This window comes from Girardinichthys multiradiatus, chromosome 17 (genome assembly GCF_021462225.1).
Source record: "Girardinichthys multiradiatus isolate DD_20200921_A chromosome 17, DD_fGirMul_XY1, whole genome shotgun sequence".
Lineage (NCBI taxonomy): Eukaryota > Metazoa > Chordata > Actinopteri > Cyprinodontiformes > Goodeidae > Girardinichthys > Girardinichthys multiradiatus.
In genome coordinates, this window is record NC_061809.1 from 28419084 (window position 1) to 28446091 (window position 27008).

The window sequence follows — 27008 nt, forward strand, 5'->3', positions numbered from 1 at the left end:
CCTTTCAAGGTTCAACAAAACCTTTCAAAGAATCAATACACCATCTTGGTTAAAAACATTAGTGGCATTACAATCTGCATTTGAAGAAGATCTGAAGATCTGCTCGAAGGTGAGACAAAAGCAGAGCGAGCTGCGAGCCACCTGGGGTGAAATGGATTGAGCAGCTTTTACCAATTGGAAAAAGGAAACAGGGACGATACTGAAGTAGCCCTCTACCAATCAGCAGATCAATAAGTTCTCATCAGATTTTCCTCAACATCTGCTTGATTGAAAATGGAGAGAAGCTGTCCATATCTGACATATCTCTCCTTTAATCTACAGGCTGGATAAGAGCTCAGACTGAGAGTAGTCTACGCTGGAAACGAGGAGTCGATTCAGATGATGGAGAGAGAAGGTTTAATGGAAGAAAAACAATTATAGCAACAACATTAAGGGCAGGGATCATTTCAAACACGGGTGTAAATAGTTTTTATAATTATCTAAAATACAAGAAGAAACCCACCCATACCTCTTGTTTTAGATCCAAATTAGTTTGCTGGTTATATTTAGTTTTGATCCAATTTCTAAGTTGAAGAAGCACTTCTGCATTCAGCTGTACTCAACATTCAGGTTCTTCCATTTCCCCTTCTTTAAAACATGAAACAATAAGAAATTCCATTTATTTTTCACTCATAATTTATCAGTAAGTGAGTAATTTTAATTTTATTTCTAAAGATCATCATATAGATATCATTTGATAACATTTCTTCTGTGGTTCTGAATGGTGACAACACACATCACCACTGATGGATGGATGAAACTTTTACACCAATACAGGTAAATTCAAATGTTTTTCCATGCACTATTTTTCCTTCTCTACTCCCATCCAGACCTAGACAACACCTAACCAGACTCTCTGTATCACAGCGTCATCTCCGTATATCTCACTAATCGCTCCGTCTCTAAAGGTTTTGTTTCTGGTCAGAGTTGGCCGGCACATAAACTAATCCTGCCGACATTAAAGAGCTGAGAACAGACATGCCGGTGTTGTCCTAATTAATGGCAGCCATTGTGGAGGACTGATTGAATTAGGCTGGGTGCTGATTGCTCGGCACATTGATTCGTGCTGCCTGCTGAGCTTCACTGCATCACGGCATTCAGGGTCCTTCAGCTGAATACCAATGAGACAATAACCCCTTGCAGAAACATGAACCAACTCATCACCCAACAAGTCATCCTGGGAATTAACTCATGTTTGATCTTGGCTTGATGGGACCTCTTGGAAGCAGTTATTTATCAGCTTTTCATTCAGAGCGCCTTTTAACATTTTGTCAAGCTACAACCACAACTCCAATGTACTTTATCAGGACTTTACTTGATTGACCAACACACGGTTAAGTGGAAGAAACTTTTTCTTACAAGATCTGAAAAGTCTTTATTGGTGTATAAATATCTACCAGCGTTGCACATTTTGCCAATTTTTCTTTGCAACACAGCTCAAACTCAGATTGAATAAAGGAAGAGCAGTTTTCAAATTTAGCCACAAATTCTCAGTTGGATTTAGGTCTGGACTTTGAATAGGCCATTCAAACGAGAGGTGTGATGATACACATATTCATCCCAGAAACATTTGGTACAGAGTATTTTAACTTTCTCTAATCACTGTTGAAAAGAGTAAAAAGAAAAAGGACTGGACTGCAGCACATAAATAAAGCCTGAGGTTTCTACTAAAATCAACCAGTCTCAAAGAATCTCAAGTGAAAAACCTATATCACAACATCCCAGCCCTCTCTTTATGAAGTCCATAAGCACAGCACTGAGTCAGCATCACAACCGAGGGGGGGTTCCCTCCTCACTCCGACTCTCTCGCTTCCTTTCCTTCCCGTTTTCCTCTCTCAGCCTTGGCTTTGCGCTGCTCTAATTGACAGAATGGGAACCAACGGGAAAGAACAACATCGCTCTGCCTAGCACACTTCCTGTTTGCCTGCCCAGTGTCACTTCCTGTTCGAAGCATGCAGCTTTCTGACCAATCAGAGTCCAGCCTGTGCTCCAGTGTTCTTCATAGTTGAATTAGATTTTCCAGCACCTAACCTGCTTTGGTCACATCAGTGGGTCCTCAGCACCAAGCTTCACATCCAGGCTCGATGGATGCATGAATGGATGGATACATTCTGACAATAAAAATATTAATTTCCATATTTATGCAGTTCAGGAAATTGCTTCAATGAAATTCCAGAGTTTTCCAGACGTAGTAGAAATCTGCTGAGTTACATCCTGTAACTGCCACTCCACTGCTCTAGAGTAAAGTGGTGGTGTGCTTCATGCCACTGGATCTCACACGTTGGATTGCACTTTGTCATATAAGGCTTGAATGCAGCTGTTCAGCCATGGAAACTGGGTTTCTCTCTGTTCAGCTAATCTTGAAGGCCAAGCATAGCATGGAGGTCTACTGACTCTGCAGAAGTTGACAACTTTCGTTGCAGCCTCCATGGTACCTCGTCCCTCCACAAACTGACTGTCAAATGTTTAGCAGCGAGTCAATGTCATAAACTGTCTTATTGCACAAGGTCCGTCCTATCAGAGGTCAACACTTATTCAGTCAGAGCCAGCTATACCCTAAACACCTGTGCTTCTAGGGTGGTCATCTGGTTAAAGTTCTTGAGATTTGCACAATCACAGTTAGTTCTTCAATCCATGCACCAATATTATGGAGCATCTACCTCCTGATATTAAGCAAGCATGTTCAGTTGATCTTTCAAAGGTAAAGGTCTATTTGTCAATATTTCTTTCTGTTATCCTAGCGACTAAGCAGAAACGCCCAGACTTCCCTCTCCCCAGACACCTCCTCCAGCTCCTCCCAGAGGAGCTAGAGGAGGCCAAGGCCAGCCGAGAGACATAGTCCCTCCAGCGTGTCCTGGGTCATCCCCGGGGCCTCCTCCTGGTGGGACGTGCCTGAAACACCTCCAGAGGAAGGCGTCCAGGAGGCATCGGTATGGATACCCGAGCCACCTCAACTGGCTCCTCTTTTTGTGGAGGAGCAGCGGCTCTACTCCGAACTCCTCCCGGATGGCCGAACTCCTCACCGTATCTCTAAGGGAGTGCCCGGCCACCCTACGGAGGAAGCTCATTTCAGTCGCTTGTATCCGGGATCTCGTTCTTTTGGTCATGACCCAGAGTTCATGACTATAGGTGAGGGTAGGAAGTAGACCGACCAGTAAATTGAGAGCTTTGCCTTTTAGCAAAACGTTCGCATTACTGAGGCAGCCGCACCAATCAGTCTTTCAATCTCCCGCTCCATTTTCCTCTCACTCGTGAACAAGACTTTTTTTTTAATACGTATTCATGTTTTCTACATGTCTTAATATTATACACTGTGGAAGTGGTAGGAACACTGACATTCAATGATTTGGAGGGGCGTCGATCATTTTTGCTCGTTTGGTGTTAGGGATTCATCTTTGAATGAGTTTATTTGACTTTTTACAAAATTCTTGTATCTCATAAGTGAACTACTTCCGTTACTGACCTGAATGGGCTCCTCTCCACTTTTATTTTGTTTAGATCTTATGTTTAGGACATTTTTTGAATTAATTCGACAAAACTAGAATTTTCCTTTCTACAGAGTCCTTGGCTTCAACCCAATGTCGATGTCTGTATTTAAATACCAAAACATCTGCAGCAAAACCAGTTAAAACCGCTTAATTAGGTTTGTGGTGGAGAACATGAACTATTCGAAGGTACTAACATTTAAATCTGTATTTGAAATCATTTTTTATCAATTTCAGTGCAATGCAATGAATAGAAAGAATTAAGGCTGCTTTACTTTGAGTTAGAAAAATAAATTAGTTTTAGGAATAAACTACATTTTTTACTTGTAGTCTACAACTTTTTTTTAAGTCTTGAATTGCAAGAACATTTCCAGTGAAATCTGTCCACAACCACAAGCTAAAGTATCAGAAAACTACAGAGCTGACCTCTCCCAGGCCTGCAGGGCCCCAAGCTTTCCACAGAGTTCAGCATGCATCAATTTTAATTTGTTGTTTGCAGAAATAGGAAGATAAATAAATCAGTAAATCAGCAAATGACCAGAGCCCAAGAGACTGAGCTGAGAATTGTCCAGGAGTCTATAAAATGTACCCAGAATGCTCCTCATCCCACCCATCGTCTTCCTCCGTCCCCTCACTCACACAAGCCCAGTCAGGTGTGCGCTCATTCATCATGCAGTCGATCAGGTGCATCCTGCTAGGCAATTGGTCGATAGGTTGGGAGTCGTTTGTCACAGGCCGTCAGTGGGAGGTTTGGTCCTGACTGAAGGGATGCAGCTGCTCTATTGGTGCAGCGTCCTTATGGTCCCGGGTCTGCTGGAAGACAGCTGCTCACAACCATCCAAGGAATGTCATATTATAGGCTTATGAGCTGAGGTAGTCGTACAAGCCTTATGTGGAGAAACTGCAGGGAAATCATGCCAAATTATCCTGTGTCGTGGCTTTTATCTTAATACAGTTCAAAAACACCACAGAGATCAGAAACTTGACATCTTGATGAAGGCGTTAACAGTTTTATTACACGTTTTCAAACCCCCTTTAGCCAATAAGAACTCCAGATTCTCCAGAGTCATGGTTCCTCTCTGAGGCTCTCTTCAGTTCTGCTCAAATGGTTTCCATTGGACTTCAGGTCTGGGGACTGAGATGTCCATGGATGAGGATAGTATTTGTGTCTACTGAACCATTCCGTATGGATTTAGCCACATGTTGTGGATCGTTATCCTGCTCATGACACATTTTCAGTTTTCTAGCCAATTCAACCACATTTTTATTTAAAATGTCTTAGAGTTCAAAAGTGTTCATGACAAGGGTCCCACAGAATCCCAGAGACATATTTTCCTTCCACTAAATTTCCTATTGATATTGTTAGACAGTGCTCTCTGTGACCCACCAGTTTTTTTACATGTAGGTCACAGGGTTGTCAAAATAATCAATATTTTTGACAAAATCGATACTAAAATAACTAAATTATTCAAATATAAATAGATACAAACTGCCCATTTGCATTTGCCAAAATTGTCGCACTTCTTCTGGCAGCAGAGCTGCAATACCAGAGACACTCCACCCCTCCCCTCCATGCAGCACCCCCTGACCAGAACAATGAGCTGCTGGAGGTTTTAAGTTGAATACACCCAGAAAAAAAACCAAAACATATGTGACAAGACAAACACAAACGTGTTGTTCGGAGGTACTTTTCCCTATGAGGGATGCAGATGGGAACGAATACAAAATGAACGATGCCAGATGCTAGCTGTCCTAACGCTATGTCACTGATGTTTGACAGCAACTTAAAATGGTCAGTAAATCTCCTGTTTCTGCAAGAGTGAAGCAGTAAACCTCCCAGATGACATAAGCTAATGCTATCTGTTTAAATATTAGCTAAACTGACACGGACAACCCAATAGCAGTGTTCGATCAGTCTGTCTTCGAGATCTGCAGGTTATGGTGAAACAATACTGTAGCTGACAATTACAGCAGAAAGAAGAAGGAACCTGTAGCACCCTACCCTGCTGCTGTAATTAATCACTAAAGAAAAAACTAAGATTAATGCTTGAAACACACAAGTATCTGTGTACTGTGAAGTTTATAATCTTATGACCTGAAATGTTTTGTTTCCTCTTGCGTAATTACACTCCACTTATAGGAGGAACACCTCAGGGCTGTGAGCTCGGTCCTTTCAATCCTGAGCAATACTCAACTAACTTATTGAGATCACCCTGTTTTATAATTATTGTGTTCATATTTTTCTAAATATATTAAAGCAGAGTAAATTCCTTCCTACCTTACTCTGTTTTCAGGGTCAGAGGTGAGTATGTTTTCAGTCAACACAAGTGTATAATGCTTTCATGACTGGATAAGACAACATGGAGGTGAAGAAGAGTGAAATCTGGACACATTCATCCTTCGTCCCTAACTTCACTCTACAAGATCCAGCTTGTCCAATGTCTCCACATGAAGGACGGATAGACCAAACTTTCTGAGCGATCGGAAACAGCAGTGCCACTCGGCTCACCATGGCAACTAAATATAGTGAGACCATGAAAGCCTTGTGGCGAGGAAACACATTTTCTGTTTGTGTGAAGGAAAAGGGAAACGGGGGAGGCATTTGTGTGGGCTGTTACTCTAATCTGAGGTCTCGTCATGTTATTTAATATTTACAGCATTTTTCCCAAAAGCTTTTAGCTTTTTCTTCACATATTTGCAGCAAAAATACCTTCAGTTGAGCTTAGTTTAAGTTCACAACCAATGAACAGCTTGAAAATGTCATTTACAAGCCCAGCAACTAAATCCGACTCTCCTCAAAGCTGCAGGGAGATTCAGCTCCACATACCCCTGAAATAAAGTTCAATCTTAGCCTTTTATGGCACAATAATGTGTTTGTCCTGTCCCTCTCCTATCTATGCCTGGCATTCCACTGAAATTGAGAGTAACACTTAAGGTCTGCTAAAAATGTCGAGAGGATCAAGATTAAGGAGCGAATTCAGACCACAGAAACCATTTATACATCCAAATGTTCAGCGTTGCAGGAAAACTTCATAAAAGTGCAACAGCAGGAAAACTGTGCCTGGAAGCAGGGCAACAACCACGAGGAAATGTTCCTTTCCCCGATCTGAGGTGGAACCCACTTCCTTTTTGGTGCCTTTTTCTAAACTCCATAAAAAGGGGTGAAAAGATTTAAAATACTGTGGGTCAGAGGCTGAAAAGATTGGGATCCTTTCTTTTAAATGATACATAAACGTAATCTTCATTATAGGGATCCCTTTAACCAAACAAGGTCAGATAAGAAGAGAGTCCGCTGGCGTTTAAAATAAAGGATAAAAACATGGAGAGTTGTTTTCTCTACCATAACCACATCTTTTATCAAAGCTGGTAAATAATCCTGATTCTCAAACACATGGGATCTTAATTCCTGTGCATAGTTTTTATTTCATTTTCTGACTTGTTCAACGCCCAAAACCCCAAGTCAGAGACGGATCATGCACCTACAGGTCTGTGGCGTACAGATCCAATCATTTAATCAATAACAGTAATTTCTCACAACTAGCGCAACTAAACCTGGTGGTCCACCTGTGTTCAGCAGTAAGCTGATGAACATCCTTCCCACAGTCAAGCACCAAGGTGGAAATATAAGGCTCTGTGGCTGATTTTCTGCTAATGCTACATGGAGCATTCACTGCGTTGAGGGGCCAGTGGACATGACCATGTATTGCACTCTAGCAGAACACTGAAGATGGGTCATGGATGGGCCTTCCAGCATGAAAACCAGCTAAACCATCCCACCAAAGCAACGGTGAAAGAGCAATCACAATAAGGTCAGATCAAAAATAAGCGCAACACCTTAGTCTTTCAGGAGATCTTTGCAGGAAGCTATGATTTGTAGTCTCAGTTTGCACGGGTCATTGGACCAGTTTCCCTCTACTGCCCAGTTTACTCCAGCAAAGTTTCCTTTCTGTAGTCCCCCGGGCCACACCTTTATCACAGCACATGGCATCCGAGCACCACTCATCATCACAGGAAAGGACGGAAATGCAGAGAGGGCGGGTGGAAAAGGTAGCATTCCCACACTCAACTGGCATCACATCAGCCACTGGGTCACAACATGCAGCTTCCAGCCCACGAACATCATGTAATCCAGACACTCCAGATGTTTGTGATATGAATATTTCACACACCGATATTGCGAAGACTTTTTTGCGATATATTCTGCAGCCCTAATAGAAGCAGATTAAAGGGTTTTATTATTGTCACTGTAACACAGAGTTTTCCATATTATAATCACTGCAAAATTATTACTACACATTTATCCCAATTTTGCTTTTTTTCCTTGAAGGTTTCAGATTAAACAAATTTTAATATTGAGCAAAGTTAAATAAATACAAAAGCTGTTTTTAAATTATGTTTTCATTCAACGAAATAAATCTATCCAGAGCTAGCACTATGTGAAAAAGTATTTAACCCCTAAACCTAATAAGTGTTTGTGATAACTGGTAATGAGTCTTTACCATCGCTGTGGAGGAACTTTGACCTAATTGTTTTATTTCAGCCACATTGAAGGGTCTTCCATCAAGAATGACTCATTTAAGATCATTCCACAGGATCTCATTCGGATTTCAGTCTAGACTTTGACTAGGCCACTCAAAATACATTTTTGTTCTTTTAAATATTCAGAAATGGACCTGGTGGTGTGTTTTGGAGTTTTGTTCTTCTGGAGAACCCACGTGAGCTTCAGCTTGCAGTCACAAACTGATGGGTGTCTTTTTTAGGAATTTGTGGTCAAGCAGAATCCATGTTCCCATGAATTACAGCTGGTCATCCTGGTCCTGAAGCAGCAAAGCCGGCCTAGACCATCGCACTACAACCACTATGTTTGACTGTGGGTATGATGTTCTTGTTCTGATGTGACAGGAAGCACACCTTCCCAAAAGGTTCACTTCTGTCAATCCAATATTTTCAAGGTTTTTCTTAAACATAGAAAGTACTCCTGGATCAGTGCTTCTTTGGTGCTTGTGTGTGTCTGCTCTATCTTCTCAAACCCCCATGGCTGCTCACACTGAGCCTGGTTCTGGTTCTGCAGGAGGCTTCTTCTTGTGAAAGGAGAGTTTTTCTGTCCGCTGTTGCTTCATGCTTGATCAAGAGGAGGGATTTCTGCAATCTGCCGGGTGTCCTTTGGTAGCAAACTTTTTAACCAATTAGAATAATAAACTATTATAGTGACTTGATGCAACATTTGTTGCTATATAAATATAAATGAATTAAAGGTTTTAGTCCAAATGGAACAAGTCCTTCAACAGAACCAATTGACAAGTTCAATCTGCTGAGACGTGATCAACAGAAAAGATTCACCAAAGCTTTTAAACAACCACCAGTTTTCACTGTGGAAGAACTGAAGCTTAGGAGTATAGATTCCTCTCAGATCGCTGCCATTTACAGCAGAGTCATGTGGCTTTAAAGAAGAATGGGAGGAACCTCTCCGAGAAGAGATAATCAATCTAATGGTTTATGCTCTGTGGTAAGTGAATTACATCTCGACAGCTTCTGCTTCAGTGGAATCTGTGTGACGCTGATAAAACAGCCAGCAAAACAATGCAGTTTGTGAAAATGATGACCACAAAATGGCGCACTCAGAACACCGGTCTGTTTTACTGGTGCTAGGAAAATACTCTAATGTTGCTACTGTGAGTTTTGCGTTGATTGTCATCTGGTTGGAAATCTGCACTAAAGTTTATTGCTAAGTTCAAATTCCCAGCAGAGAAAGCTGGAGGGGATAAACCCTGGTTGAGGACTGGAGGAACTGCAGCGGGCTCATAAACCAGCCCGACCTGTGCAGCAGCAATAAACCAAAACAGACCTCTTTCCTCAGGTGCTTTCCCAATCTTTCTGGCAACTAGTCTTTAGTGATTCTGTGGGCAGGGAGGCCCTTAATGTGCTGAGGCACAGCAGAGATGTGTCATCATGTCTTTAACAGCAGAACAGAGGAGGCCTTTAAGTGCAACCGAACAAACAAAAACAAAGCCAAAATAGCTGGAAACACCAGGGAGCAATTTGGAAATCAAGAGGCAACCATAACAACCACTGTTGCTTGTGTTGCACAACTACATTAGTGGCACTATTAAACATATTTTCACTGTGAACAATGTGGAGGAGTTATTTGGAGCTACAGTGAGTAGGTTGCTAAATGACAGGAGCTGCAGGGACATGTTAGGGCCTTAAGCTGACATCTACCCAACATAACTAAGTCAAAGGCCCTGTTGATATCACCACACCTCCCCTGAAGAACTAAAACCTAGTTATTTGTGGCATTAAGGGAACTTTTCCAACAGACCTTCTCTACGCCTGTGCCTCCAGATGTTTGCATGCGAGACAACACAAACCGTGTTTACAAGCTTCAATCAGAACCGCGGGTCTGGCTGGATGGGAAAGGGTAACAACCTGTTTGGCCTGTGCGCTGCAGCGTAAGGTAGAGCTAACGGTGCCCAAGCTGAGCAGATGGAGACCAGATGAGGGTTTGAGGACAAGATAATTACACCTCAGGCAGACTCTCTGCATGTCATGCACGCCACCAGATGACATCAGTCTTCTTGTGACAGGGACGAATGAAGGTATGAATTTAGGTGAAGGACATGTGGACAGACCGGTAGTTAGGATGCTCATTCACATGGGTATTTTATAAATGTTAACCTTATTGTGTCTAATATTAGAAACCAGCTGAAACTCAAGAAAACGCAGCAAAATGTCAGTTTAGAGAATTTACAACAGGTTGGACGAACAGTAATGACATTTTGTCAAAAACAAAGAAACAACCTTTAACTCTATGCTGACTGTCTCTTTTCCATAGAAGGTATTCCTGGCCCGGCGCTGTGTTTAGTTCAGATAATTTCCTGGACAGAATAACTGAGAGAGCTGGCATTACCTCTGTGTATTTCCCATAGAATGTTTTTAAAGCACAACCTAAACTGATCCTTTCCCAACCTGTTGTGGAGCCATTATACCTTCTAAACTGACTCTGTTTTTTATACAGCACCAATAAAACGTTACACAGCATGTTTTCTCATGTTTTATCATTCTGGGTTTATTACTCTTCATCAATTCAATTCAATTCAGTTTTATTTATATAGCGCCAATTCACAACACATGAAAGAGCTGCATCACTGTTGTTCTTTATAAAGACGAGCTTCTTAGATGTAGAGATCTGCGTCAGAGCAGCCTGCAAGACTGTGTGGTTTTTTGTTCGGGACTCAGCAGATAAACAGCAACAGCTAATTAGCCAGTTCCCAATTAACCTGATAGTTTAGAGAGCCGGGAGCATTTAGGCCAAACCGTACGGATGGATCCAGCTTCATTCAGCATTGGTCGGGTAAAAAAGGTTATGTTTTCTGTGAAGACATTTAAACTCTGCTTTTTAAAAGAACTTATATGAACACAAAGATCTAGTCACAAACCCTGCAGCCAGAGCAAAGGAAATAACCCACGGCCTACAGCACTACTAGGGGAAGACATCTGACCATATGACTGCCTTCATGCGTTTAGAGTTGTTGCACCTCCATGCCTCCAATTCATTCATTATGTTAAAGCTGTGATTAAAATCAACCAATAAGCAGGTTCATGACAACTCATACTAAGTTCAGCTCCCAGTCAGTCGTATTCCTCGTTTATATAAACTGCCACAAGCTTATATTTCTGTCGCTGCTTGATGACAGTCCCTTAAAGTTTCTGACAATTTGTCTGCAGCATCAAACACTGGATGGGTCAGAATTCCCTTCAGTTTAACATGGAAAATAAGGAAGTTGTTGGTTTTGTTTCCAAATATGAAGTTTAATAAATGAACAAGGCAAAACTCTTCTGACTAAATCTGCAAACTACATTTTTGTAAACATTGAAAGATTAAAGATTTCCTGTCAAAACAGGACCCAAAGAAATAGACGTGCACTTTTATTTCCAGTTTAGATCGGTATAATGGGTTCTTTAAAAAAAAAATCAGAACCATCAAACAAGCTGCTGCCAGAGTTCTGACCGACACCTGGAAAATGGATTATATCCCAACTAGTAATTTACAGATAGTTGGGTATTAATCCATTTTTCATTATAACTATTTTATTCATTTATACTTTTTTCTCTGTGAACAAAGATCAAAAGTGGGGTTCCGCAAGGCTCTATTTTCGGGTAACTTTCATCCAATGAGTTTCCCGTTCTTTGATTTATCTGTCTGTGAGTGAAGGAAGACCTGAGGCCTGAGTTGATTTCAGAGTTACTGTTAATAATGAACCAACTAGACCCATCAGGTTCCCACAAACTTGTTTCCCTGGCATTTCCAGAACCAAACAAAGGTTCACAACATTTAGTTTCTATGCTTCTCAGTTCACTCCTTGATCTCCCTAATCTTGCCTTGCAGAGTTAGCAGTTATGTGGTACCGAATATGTCCATCAGAAACCTTCTGCTAAAGTTTTTGTTCTTTCATAAATCCCAAATAAAGACCCTGGTGGCTCATATGCCTACAATGAAGTTGCTTTAGAGAAGAGTAGACCCAAGGAAATTAGAACCAGCTCTAAGACGGACCTCTAATCTTCTTCTGTTTCCCCTTGTTTTACTCATACAAAAATAGAAGAATCGACCATCCAGGGTGAGTCATCTGTCCTCGCTAAGAGGCTTGTTAAAAGCAGAGAAACCTGGCCTGGCCTCAGGGCAGCGTCTCTTTGTGGAGATCTGAGTGTATGTTGCAGGAGGTAATTAAGGTAATTAGCTCCGGGTATCCACATCGTCAACCATCTACAGGCGAGGGAGTGAGTTTATCAAAGGTTGGGATAAATAATGGAAGACATAAAGGACCTTTTCACAGAGCTCCTGCTGCTTCCTGCTGCTTTCTGAGAACATTAGGGTCACATTAAAGCAACAAAAACAATCAGCTTCCCTGATTTAATAATCACTACTTCTGGATTCTTTCAGTTTCAGGTTTCTGTTTAATAAAGGCAGCATTTTCAACCTGAGCATGCATTAATGCTTTGTATAAAACATCATGCAGTGATGATTAGCTTCACCTGCTGTTATCCAACTCAGCGAATCCATCTTCCCTCTATTTTCATCCATCAAATAAACACACATGCACCTGTCAGAAGAGCGTGAAAATGGAGCAGATTGAGAACCAATCCTCTATGCAGCCAGCTTATGCAGTGGTTCACCTTCCAATAAGTGCCTCATTTGTGCTGGATTTTACCCAGTAACCCACTCCCAGCCGTTTCGGTACACAGATATACAGCGCCTTGTAAAAGCACTCAAGCCCCTTGGGGTTTTTTCTTGCAAACATAAACATCAGCAACACAAAGCAGAGCATAAATATACAGTGGACTACAACCCCTGCTGCCATGATACCCCTAAATAAAATTCAATGCAACTAGTTGCATGCAGATATCCCCTAATTAGTATGTAAAATCCACCTTTGTGCGAAGTAGTGTAAATGCAATGCTCTGTTCAATCGTTTGTTAGAAAACAGGAAGAAACATTGTTGAAAGAAGAAGTCCCGTTTGCAGTTTGAACGTGGGTCCTCTGGTCCGATCAGATTTGTTTGGCCTGCATCAGGGTGTCCCAAATGTGGCCCCGGGTCATCTGTGGCCCCTGGAATAATTTCTACGAGAACTTACAAGTATTGAATACTTAGTTTGTAGTTCATATGGTAAAGTATTTCCCAATATAATCATTTGTGATTTTAGTTTAAAGCCAGCAACCTCTTGACACCCCTCTCCCACATGGTGGAGGATTTAATTCTGTTCCCAAAGTGATCATGTGGGGATGTTTACTCCAGCAGGAACAGGGAAGCTGGTCAAAGTTGATGAGAAGATGGATGGAGCTAAATCCAGGACAATCCTAGAAGAAAACCTGTTAGAGGCTGCAGAAGACTTTCTGGGAGTTTCTGCAAAGACCCAAAACCACCTAATAAAAGTGTGGTAGGAAGCTTGTTATGCACCTGTTGCCTCCCAGCCTGAATAAATTACAATGTAAGCTGCATTTATGTAAATTCTCTGGTTTCAATAACAGAAAATCATGCAGCAATAATCCATACTTTTGGCTTTATCTTTTACATCTAAATTAATGAACTCCTGCACATTTTTGCTGCACTGATCACACCATGTCTTCATCTGCATGTTCACCAGGACCCTCCACCCTGTGATGAAAACGTTCCCTCTTCTGCTGCAGGGAACTTGTGTGTGAATGAACATACGGGACATTATCAGAGTATGCTGCAGTTTGGCCTCCGTAGATGACACACACTGAGGTCCTGCCGTTGCAGCTGCAATGACATCCAGCTGCGCAGGAAGCTGATGGAGTGTTCAGCCCGTTACGAATGCACTCCCATCAGGCTTTGCTGTTTGATTGATGAAGGATGAGGTGCTGAGAGCTGCAGCACTTTACAGGCCATTTTACCATATGTTCCTACCATCGGGAGGCTGAATCTGCTACAGAATCACCAAAATTATGTCAAGAACCATCTCAGATAGCAGAACCCCCTGAGCACCGCCATGCAAACCACCCACCAACAGCTACATTAACCCTCCACTCATGCGCAATAAATTATGTTGCACAGCAGGATAGAAAATGAAGAGAACAAAAACATGTGATGGGTTTGTATGGAGCATGACTGCTCCAAACAGGAGCAATGCAGCGTCGGGTCCAGCTTGTTCGGCCCTTAACACCGTGGATGGAACCCGCTTAGCATTCTGAGATGATTCTGATCAGGAAAAACAGATCAAATGTTGTGACCAAGTTCTGGAACATTTTTAAAGAGAAACTTCACATTTTCAACACTAATGTGAAGAGTTCTCGCTTCTGTTTAGGACAATGTTTAAAGCAGAAATCAACTTTATTCTGAATTTATAACAGACGTTCCTGCAGCTGAACGTAATGGACGGGCGGACCACACAACCACAACCGACTCACATCAAAAACTGGATCATTTAGAAAAATGTACACCTTCAAAGCCCGTTTTAAACGTCTCATAGCAAGAAAAACAACAGAGTCCGAATCATCCTCCATGTTCTGAGCATGTAAATTTGGAATAGAATAGAATAGAAAGCAGATGGAGAAAAGAAAGTTATTATCTCCACTTACTCATGGTGGGAGTGTCGGAGCGGGGGGCCGGACACGGCCAGAGTGGGGCGGGGCTTTGGGCAGGTGAGGTTAATCTCCACTGGGCCTTTCTGAACAGCACTCATGACCTGAGGAGGAAACAAAGGAAAACACAACTGAATCACTGCGGCCCTCAGAAAAACTGTTTTTAACATTAACATTTAACACTTTTTGACTTTTTTTGAGTAAAAAGTGACTAAAAAGCACCTTTGTATATATGTATATTTAAGGACATAAAGATATATGCATAAATATATCTTATTAAACAAAAACAGCAACAAAAAAAACCCAGAGAGCAAATTCCTTGTTTGTATGTATGAACTTGGCAATAAAGCTGATTCTGAAACTTAGACATTAAAAATCTTTTCAGAACAAAGATTTCAGAATTAGATGTAAATTTTAAAACAAACATTATCTTCTTCTTCCGCACATTGAGGGACTGAAATAAGGCAAAGACTGGGTGCATGTCATCTCAACATCTCCTGCTGCTCTGAAGATTTTTAACTGAATTATATCATATTTCTGAGATTTTTGTAGACGAAACAAAAACTGAAACATGGCGTTGAATGCCTTCACACATGTGGCTGATTAAAGATGAGGCTCTGGTAATTAACATCTTCCCTGGGATCGAAATGGCAGCGGATATATTACCAGCTTGGTGTGTTTGTGTGTGTGAACGACCATCCACACCAACCCGATACGGCCGGACAAAATTACAGTAATCTAATGATAGCATGTGGTAATAGTGGGTAATTTGATCCGTCTGCAGGAGTTAGAGGAAAGCAGGAGAAATGATGCAGGTGACGGGGAGCTGAAGTCGTCCTCCAGCCTAGCGCTGCAGACATGAAGGACTGAAGATCCTGCAGCTACAGGCCTTGACTGTAGGTCAATTAAATTTAAATTAAATCTAAAAATGCAAATTTGCATATCATACAGATTCATTACTTAGTGACAGATTTTTAGTGTTTGTTTCTTTTCATTGAAGCATATTAATGGAAAGTTAAGTGGCAGGAAAAATCTGGCAGAAAAAGCTCCATATGCAACAATAATAACAGCAGTCTTGGGGGAAAAGTAAAGCAAAGATGATTTAAGAGTTTTTGGGAAATTCACAAAGTCTGGACAAGCCTTGAGATCGGTTGAGCTCCTCCATCCCACGCTACATTGATGTATAATTCAAGCAAAAGGCCCCTGATCAAGTACAGATACTGTACAGTTCATAGCCGTACTATTGAAATATTTCACTCTGTATGTAATGAAATGTGTGGTGATATCAACAGGGCCTTTTTAATGTGTTTGTTTCCCTTTTAGGATGGAGTAACTGAAATAAATTAACCTTTCTATAAGTTATTAGGCCTGCAGCTGTACTTTCCACAGTTCCAGGAACAGTTTTGGGTCTTCTCCAAATGTCAGTTTTCACTTCTTTTTCTCCAAATGAGTAACAGAGGTTGTGTCTTCCACACAAAACCTCGTTTAGATAATGTTCTGACCTAAAATATCTCGTTCTTAGCCACCCAGTCTCTGGAGAGGAAGTGGGACCTTAGACGTTTCCTGGTTGATGACCTGAGATCTGATCCAACATGATGTTCTTCTCTGCTCCAAGCTGAGACAACCTGCAGATCAGAGCTTCACTTCATTCAGCCAGAAGAAACCCATGTTCATTGCACACCCCAGATCTGTTGAAAACACCAAAATCTGAGCCCACAATGTCAGGCTGCAATAATGTAGGAAAACTGCCAGGACTTTCAAGAACTGAACTACAGTAATGCTGATCATTTCACCCGATCACTTGTCGCGTTAAGAAACGGGCAGCATTGACCAATCAGAGCAAACAAATTGAGCCTGCAGAAGAAGCCAAACATGCCAGAAATACCGAGCAGAACCAGTTTCACGTCTAAAAGCTTCAACAAGACTCAGAAATCATTTTAATTATATCTTTAAAGGGTAGCAGGAAATATCTGAAAGCCAAACAAAGAAATGAGAACATATTTTAGTGAAGTACCTCAGGATCCAGAAGGACGACACACTTCCCCAGTTTGTGTCAAACGGTTTTATAAAGAAGAGCACAAAATGTCTGGATCTTCAAATGTCCTCACAATGCAATAAACTTAAATAAGACCTATTTAATAAATCTAATACAATCTTTACTTATTGCTGATGTAATTAAAAGAAGGACATTAAATTATAGTTTCCTGTAAGGCTTGAAGGTTGTTTAAAACCTGCAGCAACGAGCTGCTACAGAAACTGAACCTGTTTTGTTGGGCGTGTTGAACTCAGCATGTGAGCAGCTATGAAGGAAGTGTAACTACTGTTCTCACTGTTTATAGAGTAACCAGGCAGGTTAGATCACTGTGATGGGAATAAACTATCCACCGACCTGGGACCGGTCCAAAGTGGCATATCGGATCGGTAACTGAGCAGCTGGCTGCAGTTTTACTCCACAATTATCCACATCAGCCTTCATAAACAGAAACTGGCTGAATTTCAGTGGACATCAGGTTAGGTCCCCCCCTCCTCCTCTGTCCAACATGCAGAGTCCAGCAGGACAGTCTGCATCTGGAGGAGTGTTGACGCTCTAAAGCCGGCCATTAAAAGCCAGGGCGCTGCAGCGAGCCAATAAAGCTCACTGCCAAGGTCTGGACAGCAGTCAGGGAATGCAGGAGTCCTGTGTGAGCAGAGTGCATCTGGTATGTAGGCGAGCTACCTCCTCTGCCAAGTCAGTCACCTTCTGCTGCACCCTCATCACAGCTCAGATGCACCGGGCTGCAGCTGCATACCTTCAGAGGAAGACTGAGATTCTACAGGAATCTTTTATGTGGATTACATCCACAGATTAACTGTGTGCATTTTTAGCAGATTTGAATGCATTTTTTCTCTCACAGAAGCAAGACACAGAGGCCACTTTTTAAAAATAGGGAAGACAAGAGAACATTTGTTACAGAGCATGAGATTATGATCTCTTTGAAATACAAACCTGGTGGATATTATCATAACCAGATATGTGAGGATCTTCATTATCAGGAAATGCTTAAACTGAACACCTAAACTCCGTATCTACTGTCAGAGCAATCATTTTAAAAAGTTTTAAACTATTCGAGGATGTTGATGGAGGAAAGAAAAACATCTCCAGGTCTCACTGTTGGAGAACTGTAGGAAAGAACAGCATCTCAGGGTCACCTTGTCTCCAACTGGTTGGTTGAAAAAAAATATATTCCTACCATCACAAACACAAACACGTGGAGCTGAACTCTACCAGAACCATGTCCTTTGGTCAGATCGGACTAACAGAGCTGCAAACACTCCAGGTGGGTCCCAGATAAAACAAAAAAGATGCCTACTTTAAAGCACAGTGGAGGATCTGTGATACTGTGGGCTTGTTTCTCTTCCAAAGACCCTGGGAACCTTGTTACAGAGCATGAGATTATGAACTCCTTGAAATAAGAACCTGGTGGATATTACCAGAACAATGATTCAAAACATCTCATCACATCACCATAGACACCAGATTAACCTTCTTCTCAGTCCCCAAACCTTAAACCTATAAAAATCTTCTTAGAAAATAATAAAAAATCTAGACAGTCTCTTTAGGGGCCAGAATATTTATTTTTGCAATCAAACGCAAGCCCAAACGGGCCGAGGTTCATGTATAAAGGGTACATTTCTATCTGTACTCAGTCTCTGTTGCCCAGTAACGGACCCACAGAACCACGAATCCTGACTCTGGGAAGCCATGCGACAAGCGGACCAATTCCCTGTCACACACACACACACACACACACACAGATTGATTCAACTGTTTCTGAAGAAGCTCTGCAGACCCTGCAGATTGAAAAGGAACACGAGGAGAGATGAACTCATTTGTGGCGGCTGACCCAGATGACTGCCAGCTTTTTCCATTTCCTCTCCGTCACGGAGCCACAGATCCGACAGTGGTGCTCGCCACCAACTACGGGACAGCCTGATGGGGTATTTGATTACGCATTTGAGACTAACACCTCAAGATAAAACTGTACTGCATTTATTTTCAGGCAACCTTAAAAAGTTACTGTTGGTCAGCAGAATCATCACCCAACCAGGTTGGGGTGCGGGGAGATTAGCCGGGCCAAACAAATCCGCACAAAGTTCAAGACAACTATTAAAACTCAACAAAACACAGCAAATGTGCAGCAAATTGCAGCATCTGAGAGTGTGTCTTTACAGCGGTTGGCATGGTGGAGGATGTGTAATGCTAAGGGTCTGTTACTCCCCTGTTTTCTGAGTTGGAACTCCCCCATGGAGGCCATTGTTGCCCAGTCTCTCTTTGTTATTGTTCAATCATAACCTCTGACCTTAACTGAGGCAGTTAGCCCTGCAGAGCTTTAGATGTTGTTCTGGGTTCATCTGTGAAGACCTGAATGAATCGTTCATGCTGTCTTGAAGTAATTTTAGTAGATCAGACTCTCCTATGAAGGTTCTCCACTGTTCCATGTTTTCTCCATGTGTGGATGATGGTTCTTACTGTGATTCTGTGGAGACCCAAAGCCTTAGAAATGGATCTGTAATCCTTTCTAAACTGACAGATCAATGAATTTGTTTCTCATCTACTCTTGAATTTCTTAAGATCGGAGCCTGATGTGTTGCTGATTGAGATATTTGAGCCTACTTCATGTTGTTATGAAGGTTCCATTTATGTGATTTCCTGATTCGACTGGTTTGTCTGTCATCAGGTCTGACTTGTGAAACTGAATTTAAAAAAGTTGTTGATCACAGTTGATTCATGATTTATTGAGTGTGATAATTACGTTTCCACAGGGGTCCAGATTGGTCTGAAGAGCCTTAAAATAAAATCATCATTTAAAAATTGTTGTTTTTATTTACTTAGGCTATCTCTGGCGATGTTAACATTTGGTTTTATGATATGATGTACCATTCAAGTGTAACAGAAAACAAAAACAAATCTATAAGGGCAAAATATTTTTTTCAAACACGGTCCATTAGTGGACAGAAATAATAAGTCATCTCCATTTCTTTATGTTTTCCCTTCTGTTGTTACTAAACTTGATGAGATTTTCTCTGTTCTGTAAAAACTTGCTTTAAACAGCTTCTTATCTCTAAAAAAAGGAGATTAGTTTGTTTTTTCTCCTAAGATCATCGTAGAGCTAAGAGGTTTAGTGTTTTAGAGACAACATTTGGTGCTGATCTGTAACAGGAATGCACAGATTTTTGTTTCTTGGTGAAAACATGTTCAGATCCAATCTTCAGCCAGCATGAGTGTCCTAATTGCTATTCTAACAAAACAGGTTCTGTTATCTAGCATTAAAACAACATTTTATGCATGGCCACTTATGGTTTACAAACACTTGTTTTGTACGGTAACCCTGTGATTACAGGCGCAGCCCTTTATCCACTTTAGTGATTGGCGTGTAGGTGGACACCAGCACCTTTAATTCGGCGGGTTCGGTTGCTGACCCATACTGGTCCGTCATCACAGCTGGATAGCGAGCCGGTATCGGGTCTGGGCAAAGAAGCTGAGCCAAACCGAACCTTCCAGCCAGATCGCCTGATAGAGGCTGGAACCTTAGGGCTAGCAGCCTTCTGACTGATGCTGCTGGAACAGCTGCTGACACCGGGAGACTCGAGGCGTCTGGGCGTCCCCACTACTGCCTCTCTTCAGTGTCCAGGCTCTCCAGTTGGGAGCTTTTGGTCCGCTTCCCAATGGTTGGTTCCCCTTAATGATGCTTCTAGGGTTTGTTAGAGAACATCAGAGAACAAATAGCATCATGGAGACCAAGGAACACAACAGACAGGTCAGGGAGAACGTTCTGAAGAAGTTTAGGTTCTACAACAATACCCCAAGCTTTGAGCCTCTCACAGAGTTCTGTTCAACCCATCAACTGAGAATGGGAGAGGGTGGACCACCTGCAGACCTACCAAGACATGAACATCCAACTAAACTGAAAACAGGCAGAGCATAATCAGAGAAGCAGCCTAAAGGTCCATGTTAACCCTGGAGGACCTGCAGGTATCCACAGCTTAGGTGGGAAAATCAATTTATTTGTGCATTGACAATATTTATTTGTGCATTGACAATATCTGGCTTTTATGGACTACGGATATTATAAGAAATTCTGTTTGCAATGTGTCACAAGCCATGTGGAGGACACAGCAAACATGTGGATGAAGGCCCTCTAGTCAGATGAGACCAAACCTGCACGGCACATTACTCTGAACACATCATCCTGTCTGTGAAACACGGTGGTGGCAGCATTATGCTGTGGTAATGCTTCTCTAGCACGGACAGGGACTGAAGACTGGGGGTTCACCTTCCAGCAGGACAACCATCCTAAACATACAGCCAGAAATACAGTGCGATAGTTTTGATCAAAGCATATTCATGTTTTTGAAGGGCCTAGTCAAAGTACAGGACTAAATCCTACTGAGAATCTTGAAAATTTGTGTGCACAGCAAATATCCATCCAGTCTGACTGAGCTGCTTAGCAAAGAAGAATGGACAAAGATTTCAGTCTAGATGTTCAAAAAAGACAAACCCCAAAAGACCTGCAGCCAAAGTTGAGCTGAATACAAATATGAAAAAGTTCAGACGTGATGGATATTTCTGCAGGGCACTGTGCAAAGGAAGGAGAGGTTTTGGATAATTTAAGGTGGGTAACAACCTAAAACTGCAGACTCTCGGTCTGCACGTATGATGTAATTATCTAAATGTTAGAGCTCTAAGAATAGATGGGGAATTGTGGGAAAAATACAGTCAACAATAATCAGCAGTGTGGGGGGGCTCACATTCAGCTGGACTCTAAAATGCTACATTGTATAAAAGTCAGCAGGATTTCTATGAGAAAAGGTCAGATGTTGAAAACATGTAGCAGCAGCAGTGGGTCTAATCGGACTTCTAACCTGGAAGCGCTGCAGTGATAAACGTTTACAGAGTGTCAGGGAATAAAGACTGCAGCCAGTCATTTATCTGTGCATCCTTATCAATTTCATCGCTGTCTGTTTACAACAAAGGCAGAAACCTGACATGTTTGACCCCATCAAAATGCTTCAGGACTTTTTCCAAAAATCTTAGATTATTGAAAAAATGTATTATTTAGCTCACTTTATGAATGTTCCTGGGCTGAAAGTTTCAAATAAAACCTGAAGGTAAGGTTCAGACAGGAATGTTTTAGTAATCCCTCTTTTCATACTGGTAAAAATGTTCTCCTCCCGTTGTCCGTGTTTGATTTTTTCCAAACCTGACTTGAATTTCCCTTGGAATGTTGATCTGATTTCCCGGCATCCTATCTCTATTTTAAATCAGAGCAAGGATGAGGTCGATCCCTGAAAGGAGATGCAGGGCAATGTGTCAAAGCTGCAAAACAAAAGCTGATAAAGCAGAAAGTCTGACCCTGACACATCCTTGCATGTGGTGTACTGATTTCTGACACATCCTGAAGAAGAAAACAAGAAACCCTCTTTCAGCTGTTTCCGGGGGATTATTGACCTTTTATCCAACTTCTCAGCAAACTGAAAGCTTTCATAATAAAGCTGTTTGAGCCAACCTTCAACATACACCTTGTGTTTTCAAATTGTAAATCTGCCTTAAGCCGCATTATCTTGAAGTAGGATAGGACAGTGTCAAACCCGCAGCGCTGACCTTATTTTTCCTATCCCGTTACCACAATAAAACTTACATTCACAAAATAAAATACCCATCTGCTTTGAATTGATTCTTATAGTCCTAGATGATCTATAATAAGTATTTTTTGATCATATTTAACATAATAAATATGGTTAGCTTAAAGTAAACTCTACTTGTCTGAAATAAACTAGTTTATAGGTTTTATTTTGAAAGAACACCAGTCGATGTATGCTATTATTTCCGCCATCTTGACGTACCTTGTTGCAAAAAGGTAACTATTCTGCTTCGTGAGGCAGTAAGCATCCCATACGGGTCAAGTTTACACAACAGAGTCCAATTAAAAGCCGCATCCGGGAACCGCAGTTTATATCCGCATGAATTATGGCTTTAAAGTAAAAAGAGATAAACCATAACCGCAGTCCTCGTTTCAATAAAAGCGCAGGAGCAGCTGCGAGTTCATCACCATGACTGGCAGCTGGCACATCCAATCAGAAGCCACACGGATCCTCATGGAAGCGATCGATAGAGCTGATTGGTTGAGCAGTCCGCGTAGAGGACGCTGCAGGAGGATGAGTACAATTTACGACCGGAAGTACGCTTTATTGATATTCAAATCCTCAACTACTGCATGTCCGTTGACTCATATTGCCGTAATTTTAAAAATAGAAGTTGTAAGCGCTAAAGACCGCTGCAGAATAATAACTGTCATTTTGGGCGCTAAATATTAAATGCGACATTTTGTTTTTTTTGTTTTTTTTTTAACATATACGCCACAAAATAAATCAGGAAATCCATTAAAAACAACTAACAAACCATAACCAAACACATCGACTCAGTAAATATACCAGAATATATTATGTATCATAACTAATACATCAGCTCTTCTATAAAACATTTAATTATATGCATATTATATTAGTTCTTTACACATTTTATGTCTCTATTAATGACTCCAGTCATGATGTTTTTCCCACTTCGTTTACTATGACCATTCCATAAAAACTACTCCATTAAAACTCCACTTCTCACAAGGTGCATGCAGCCAGGTCTTCCTGACCACAGGCCCCGGGTTCATCCAGATTCTTGGGTTTGTGTACTTCAGGCACCTTCTTCAAATCCCACCAGAGGTTTTACTCAAATTAGGGGACCATGAGAGCCACATTGGTACCTTCCAGGACTTCTTCTGAAACTGAGCCTCAGTGGACTTTGAGCTAAAAAAACCACAGACCTTTTGACTAACTTGAATAAATCGATCTTGTCCTCTACACACTGCAGGTTTCGAGTGCCAGATTAAGCAAAGCAGCCCCAGAGCATCCCTGAGCCACCGCCATGCATTGCTGTAGCATGGTGTTTTTTTTTCAGTGTATACTTCATACTTCCTCCTCCTTTGTTGTGCTTTTGGGCTAGTCATGGTGAATGTGTTGGAGTTCAGGCATGGAGCCCTCCAAGGTTTAGTAACTATCTTACTGTGAGACACGAAGAACACCTCCAGCAGGTCTTGCTGCAGGTCTTTTGCAGTCAGTTGAGGGATTTTGACTATCTACCTCCTCCAGAATTTGGTTGGCAGCTGTTGGTAGGTTATTCTTTCTCCCACTAGGTGGCGTAACAACTATTGCCTTGACTTTAAACTTTTGAAATAAGATTCTAACTGCATCTGCAAGAGCATTCTGGGCATTAACTGTCTTTTCATGTTCTTTTTCTTGTTGTGCAACACCATGGTATCGGCCATATATCTAACATACATTGGGACGTTACCATCAGTAGTCCATGTGTAAATAATGAAGCTCTTATTCTGATTCTGATTAAAAGGTTCCTTCAACTGATTTCCAAATGTATGCTCTTACGAAGAATTATGTTTTGATGGTTGACAAAATCTGAAACTGCAGTAGTCACTGAAAGCAGGATTCAGTGTTAACTTTGTATAAAATTCCTCTAATATTTAATAGACGATATTATATTTAATATATATAGTATAATATATTTATTATAGTTCAATAGTACACTGCTCAAAAAAATAAAGGGAACTCTTAAACAACACAATATAACTCCAAGTAAATCAAACTTCTATGAAATCAAACTGTCCACTTAGGAAGCAACACTGACTGACAATTAATTTCACATCTTGTTGTTCAAATAGAAAAGACAACAGGAGGAAATCTTTGGTGATTATCAAGACACTCAATAAAGGAGTGGTTCTGCAGGTGGGGACCACAGACCACTTCTCAGTACCGATGCTTTCTGGCTGATGTTTTGGTCACTTTTGAATGTTGGTGGTGCTTTCACACTCGTGGTAGCATGAGACGGACTCTACAACCCACACAAGTGGCTCAGGTGGTGCAGCTCATCCAGGATGGCACATCAATGCCAGCTGTGGCAAGAAGGTTTGCTGTGTCTGTCAGCGTAGTGTCCAGAGCCTGGAGACGCTACCAGGAGACAGACCAGTACACCAGGAGACGTGGAGGAGGCCGTAGGAGGCCAACAACCCAGCAGCAGGACCCCTACCTCCACCTTTGTGCAAGGAGGAACAAGAGGAACACTGCCAGAGCCCTGCAAAATGACCTCCAGCAGGCCACAAATGTGCATGTGTCTGCACAAACAGTTAGAAACCGACTCCATGAGGATGGTATGAGGACCCGACGTCCACAAATGGGGGTTGTGGTCTCAGCCCAACACCGTGCAGGACGCTTGGCATTAGCCAGAGAACACCAGGATTGACAAATTCGCCACTGGTGCCCTGTGGTCTTCACAGATGAAAGCAGGTTCACACTGAGCACATGTGACAGACGTGACGGAGTCTGGAGACACCGTGGAGAGAGATCTGCTGCCTGCACCATCCTTCAGCATGACTGGTTTGGCAGTGGGTCAGTAATGGTGTGGGGTGTAATTTCTTTGGAGGGCCGCATGACCTCCATGTGGTCGCCAGAGGTGGCCTGACTGCCATTAGGTACCGAGATGAGATCCTCAGACCCCTTGTGAGACCATATGCTGGTGTGGTTGGCCCTGGGTTCCTCCTAATGCAGGACAATGCTAGACCTCATGTGGCTGGAGTGTGTCAGCAGTTCCTGCAAGATGAAGACATTGAAGCTATGGACTGGCCCGCCGGTTCCCCAGACCTGAATCCGATTGAGGACATCTGGGACATCATGTCTTGCTCCATCCCCCAACAGACTGTCCAGGAGTTGGTGGATGCTTTAGTCCAGGTCTGGGAGGAGATCCCTCAGGAGACCATCCACCATCTCATCAGGAGCATGTCCAGGCGTTGTAGGGAGGTCATACAGACACGTGGAGGTCACACACAATACTGAGCCTCATTTTGACTTGTTTTAAGGACATTACATCAAAGTTGGATCAGCCTCTAGTGTGTTTTTTCACTTTAATTTTGTGTGTGACTCCAAATCCAGGCCTCCACTGGTTAATACATTTGATTTCCATTGATGATTTTTGTCTGATTTTGTTGTCAGCACATTCAACTTTGTACAGAACAAAGTATTCAATGAGAATATTTCATTCATTCAGATCTAGGATGTGTTATTTGAGGGTTCCCTTTATTTTTTTGAGCAGCGTATTTAGTTTAAATATGTAAACTTTTCTTGTAAAACTTATTGTTTGCAAACACTAGAAAATATTTAGCCCAAATAGCACTGTGGGTTGACTAATTTTAGGCGCAACTTTAACATAAACTTTGGAATGAGTTATATGCGCGTACCTTTATTTTGAAGGCTCTAACCGGAAATGTTTTAGCTAAATCCCGCTAGCTCGACAGTAGCAGGAGGGGGGTGGCTAGGTAGGCCTTGGTGAATACAAATAAGTACAAAGTTTAAATAATAAAACATAAAGCACACTTTCTTCACAGTAACAAAACAAAGTAAAACATTTCACACAGACGCCCGGCGAAATGCAGAAAAGCCCCGGCGCCATGTTTCACTTCACTCCCGGAGCCACCTTCACCCAGCCCCGCAGCAGCGCCACCATCCCTCTGCCGACTGACTGACAGCCGCGTTTCGTTTCAGGGATCCGAACAAGTTTCCCGTCCAATCCGACATCAGCACAACCACCGAAACCGCTCACCTTGCTCTCAACTCGAAGGCTCCTCTTCCTTCACATCGCCGGCGGATAAAATCCCCTCCTATTCCCAGGGTGTTAGCGGTGAGTATCCATGGTCCCGCACCAGGAAGTCAGGAGCACTTCTCAAACTCTGTGTGGGGGAAGCCGTCCAGGATCCCGGCCAGGTAGCAGAAGGCGCCGCCCGCCGGGCTGATACGAACCCAGCGGCTGGAGGCTGCTGCAGTCCCACCTGCAAAATAAACAGCACCTGTTTCTACAAGTTTATCTGTCCAAAACCGCAGACATTTTTTTTTTATTATGAATAAAAAAAGCTGGCAAACTGTCATTATTGCACTCTCTTTTAATTTCCATCAGTTTGATGTATATACCACCCAACCAAACACTACTGAAATCAGAGAGATAAAAATAAGCAATTAAATGAATAATTCAATGATCCAAAATAATGTTAAAATGTTTAACTTGTCTTAGTAAATCAAATAAGTTTAAATCATCTGAAATAAAACAAAAAAAACTAAGGTATATATTTATTTATTTATAGATTTAAACCGATTAAATGTTTCCACTGAGATTTAACAGTTATACTTACATGAATCTGCATGCAGCAAACAGAAGAATTAAAACATAAAGACAAAAAAAAAAAGGCCTGGATAACCTTAAATTAAGAAGAGATGCATCAAAACTAAAATGTGAATAA

At 41.8% G+C, this 27008-nt stretch overlaps 1 protein-coding gene across 4 annotated transcripts in view; it reads right to left on the reverse strand.

The window, feature by feature from the left end:
• usp6nl (USP6 N-terminal like) overlaps positions 1-26516 on the reverse strand; it is an 89933-nt gene extending 63417 nt beyond the window's left edge. Inside the window, exons 1-2 of one of the 4 annotated variants that reach the window (XM_047389788.1) lie at positions 26318-26516; positions 14620-14726 (exon numbers count right to left, since the gene is read on the reverse strand). In XM_047389788.1, the coding sequence (XP_047245744.1) occupies positions 14620-14623 (4 nt within the window). In that variant the 5' untranslated portion in view covers positions 14624-14726; positions 26318-26516. Of the gene's footprint in view, positions 1-14619; positions 14727-16124; positions 16144-22506; positions 22693-23716; positions 23734-26317 lie in introns of those variants that run through there. The other 3 variants (XM_047389791.1, XM_047389789.1, XM_047389790.1) reach the window with 3 other exon arrangements.
• Between the last annotated feature and the right edge of the window lie 492 nt (positions 26517-27008).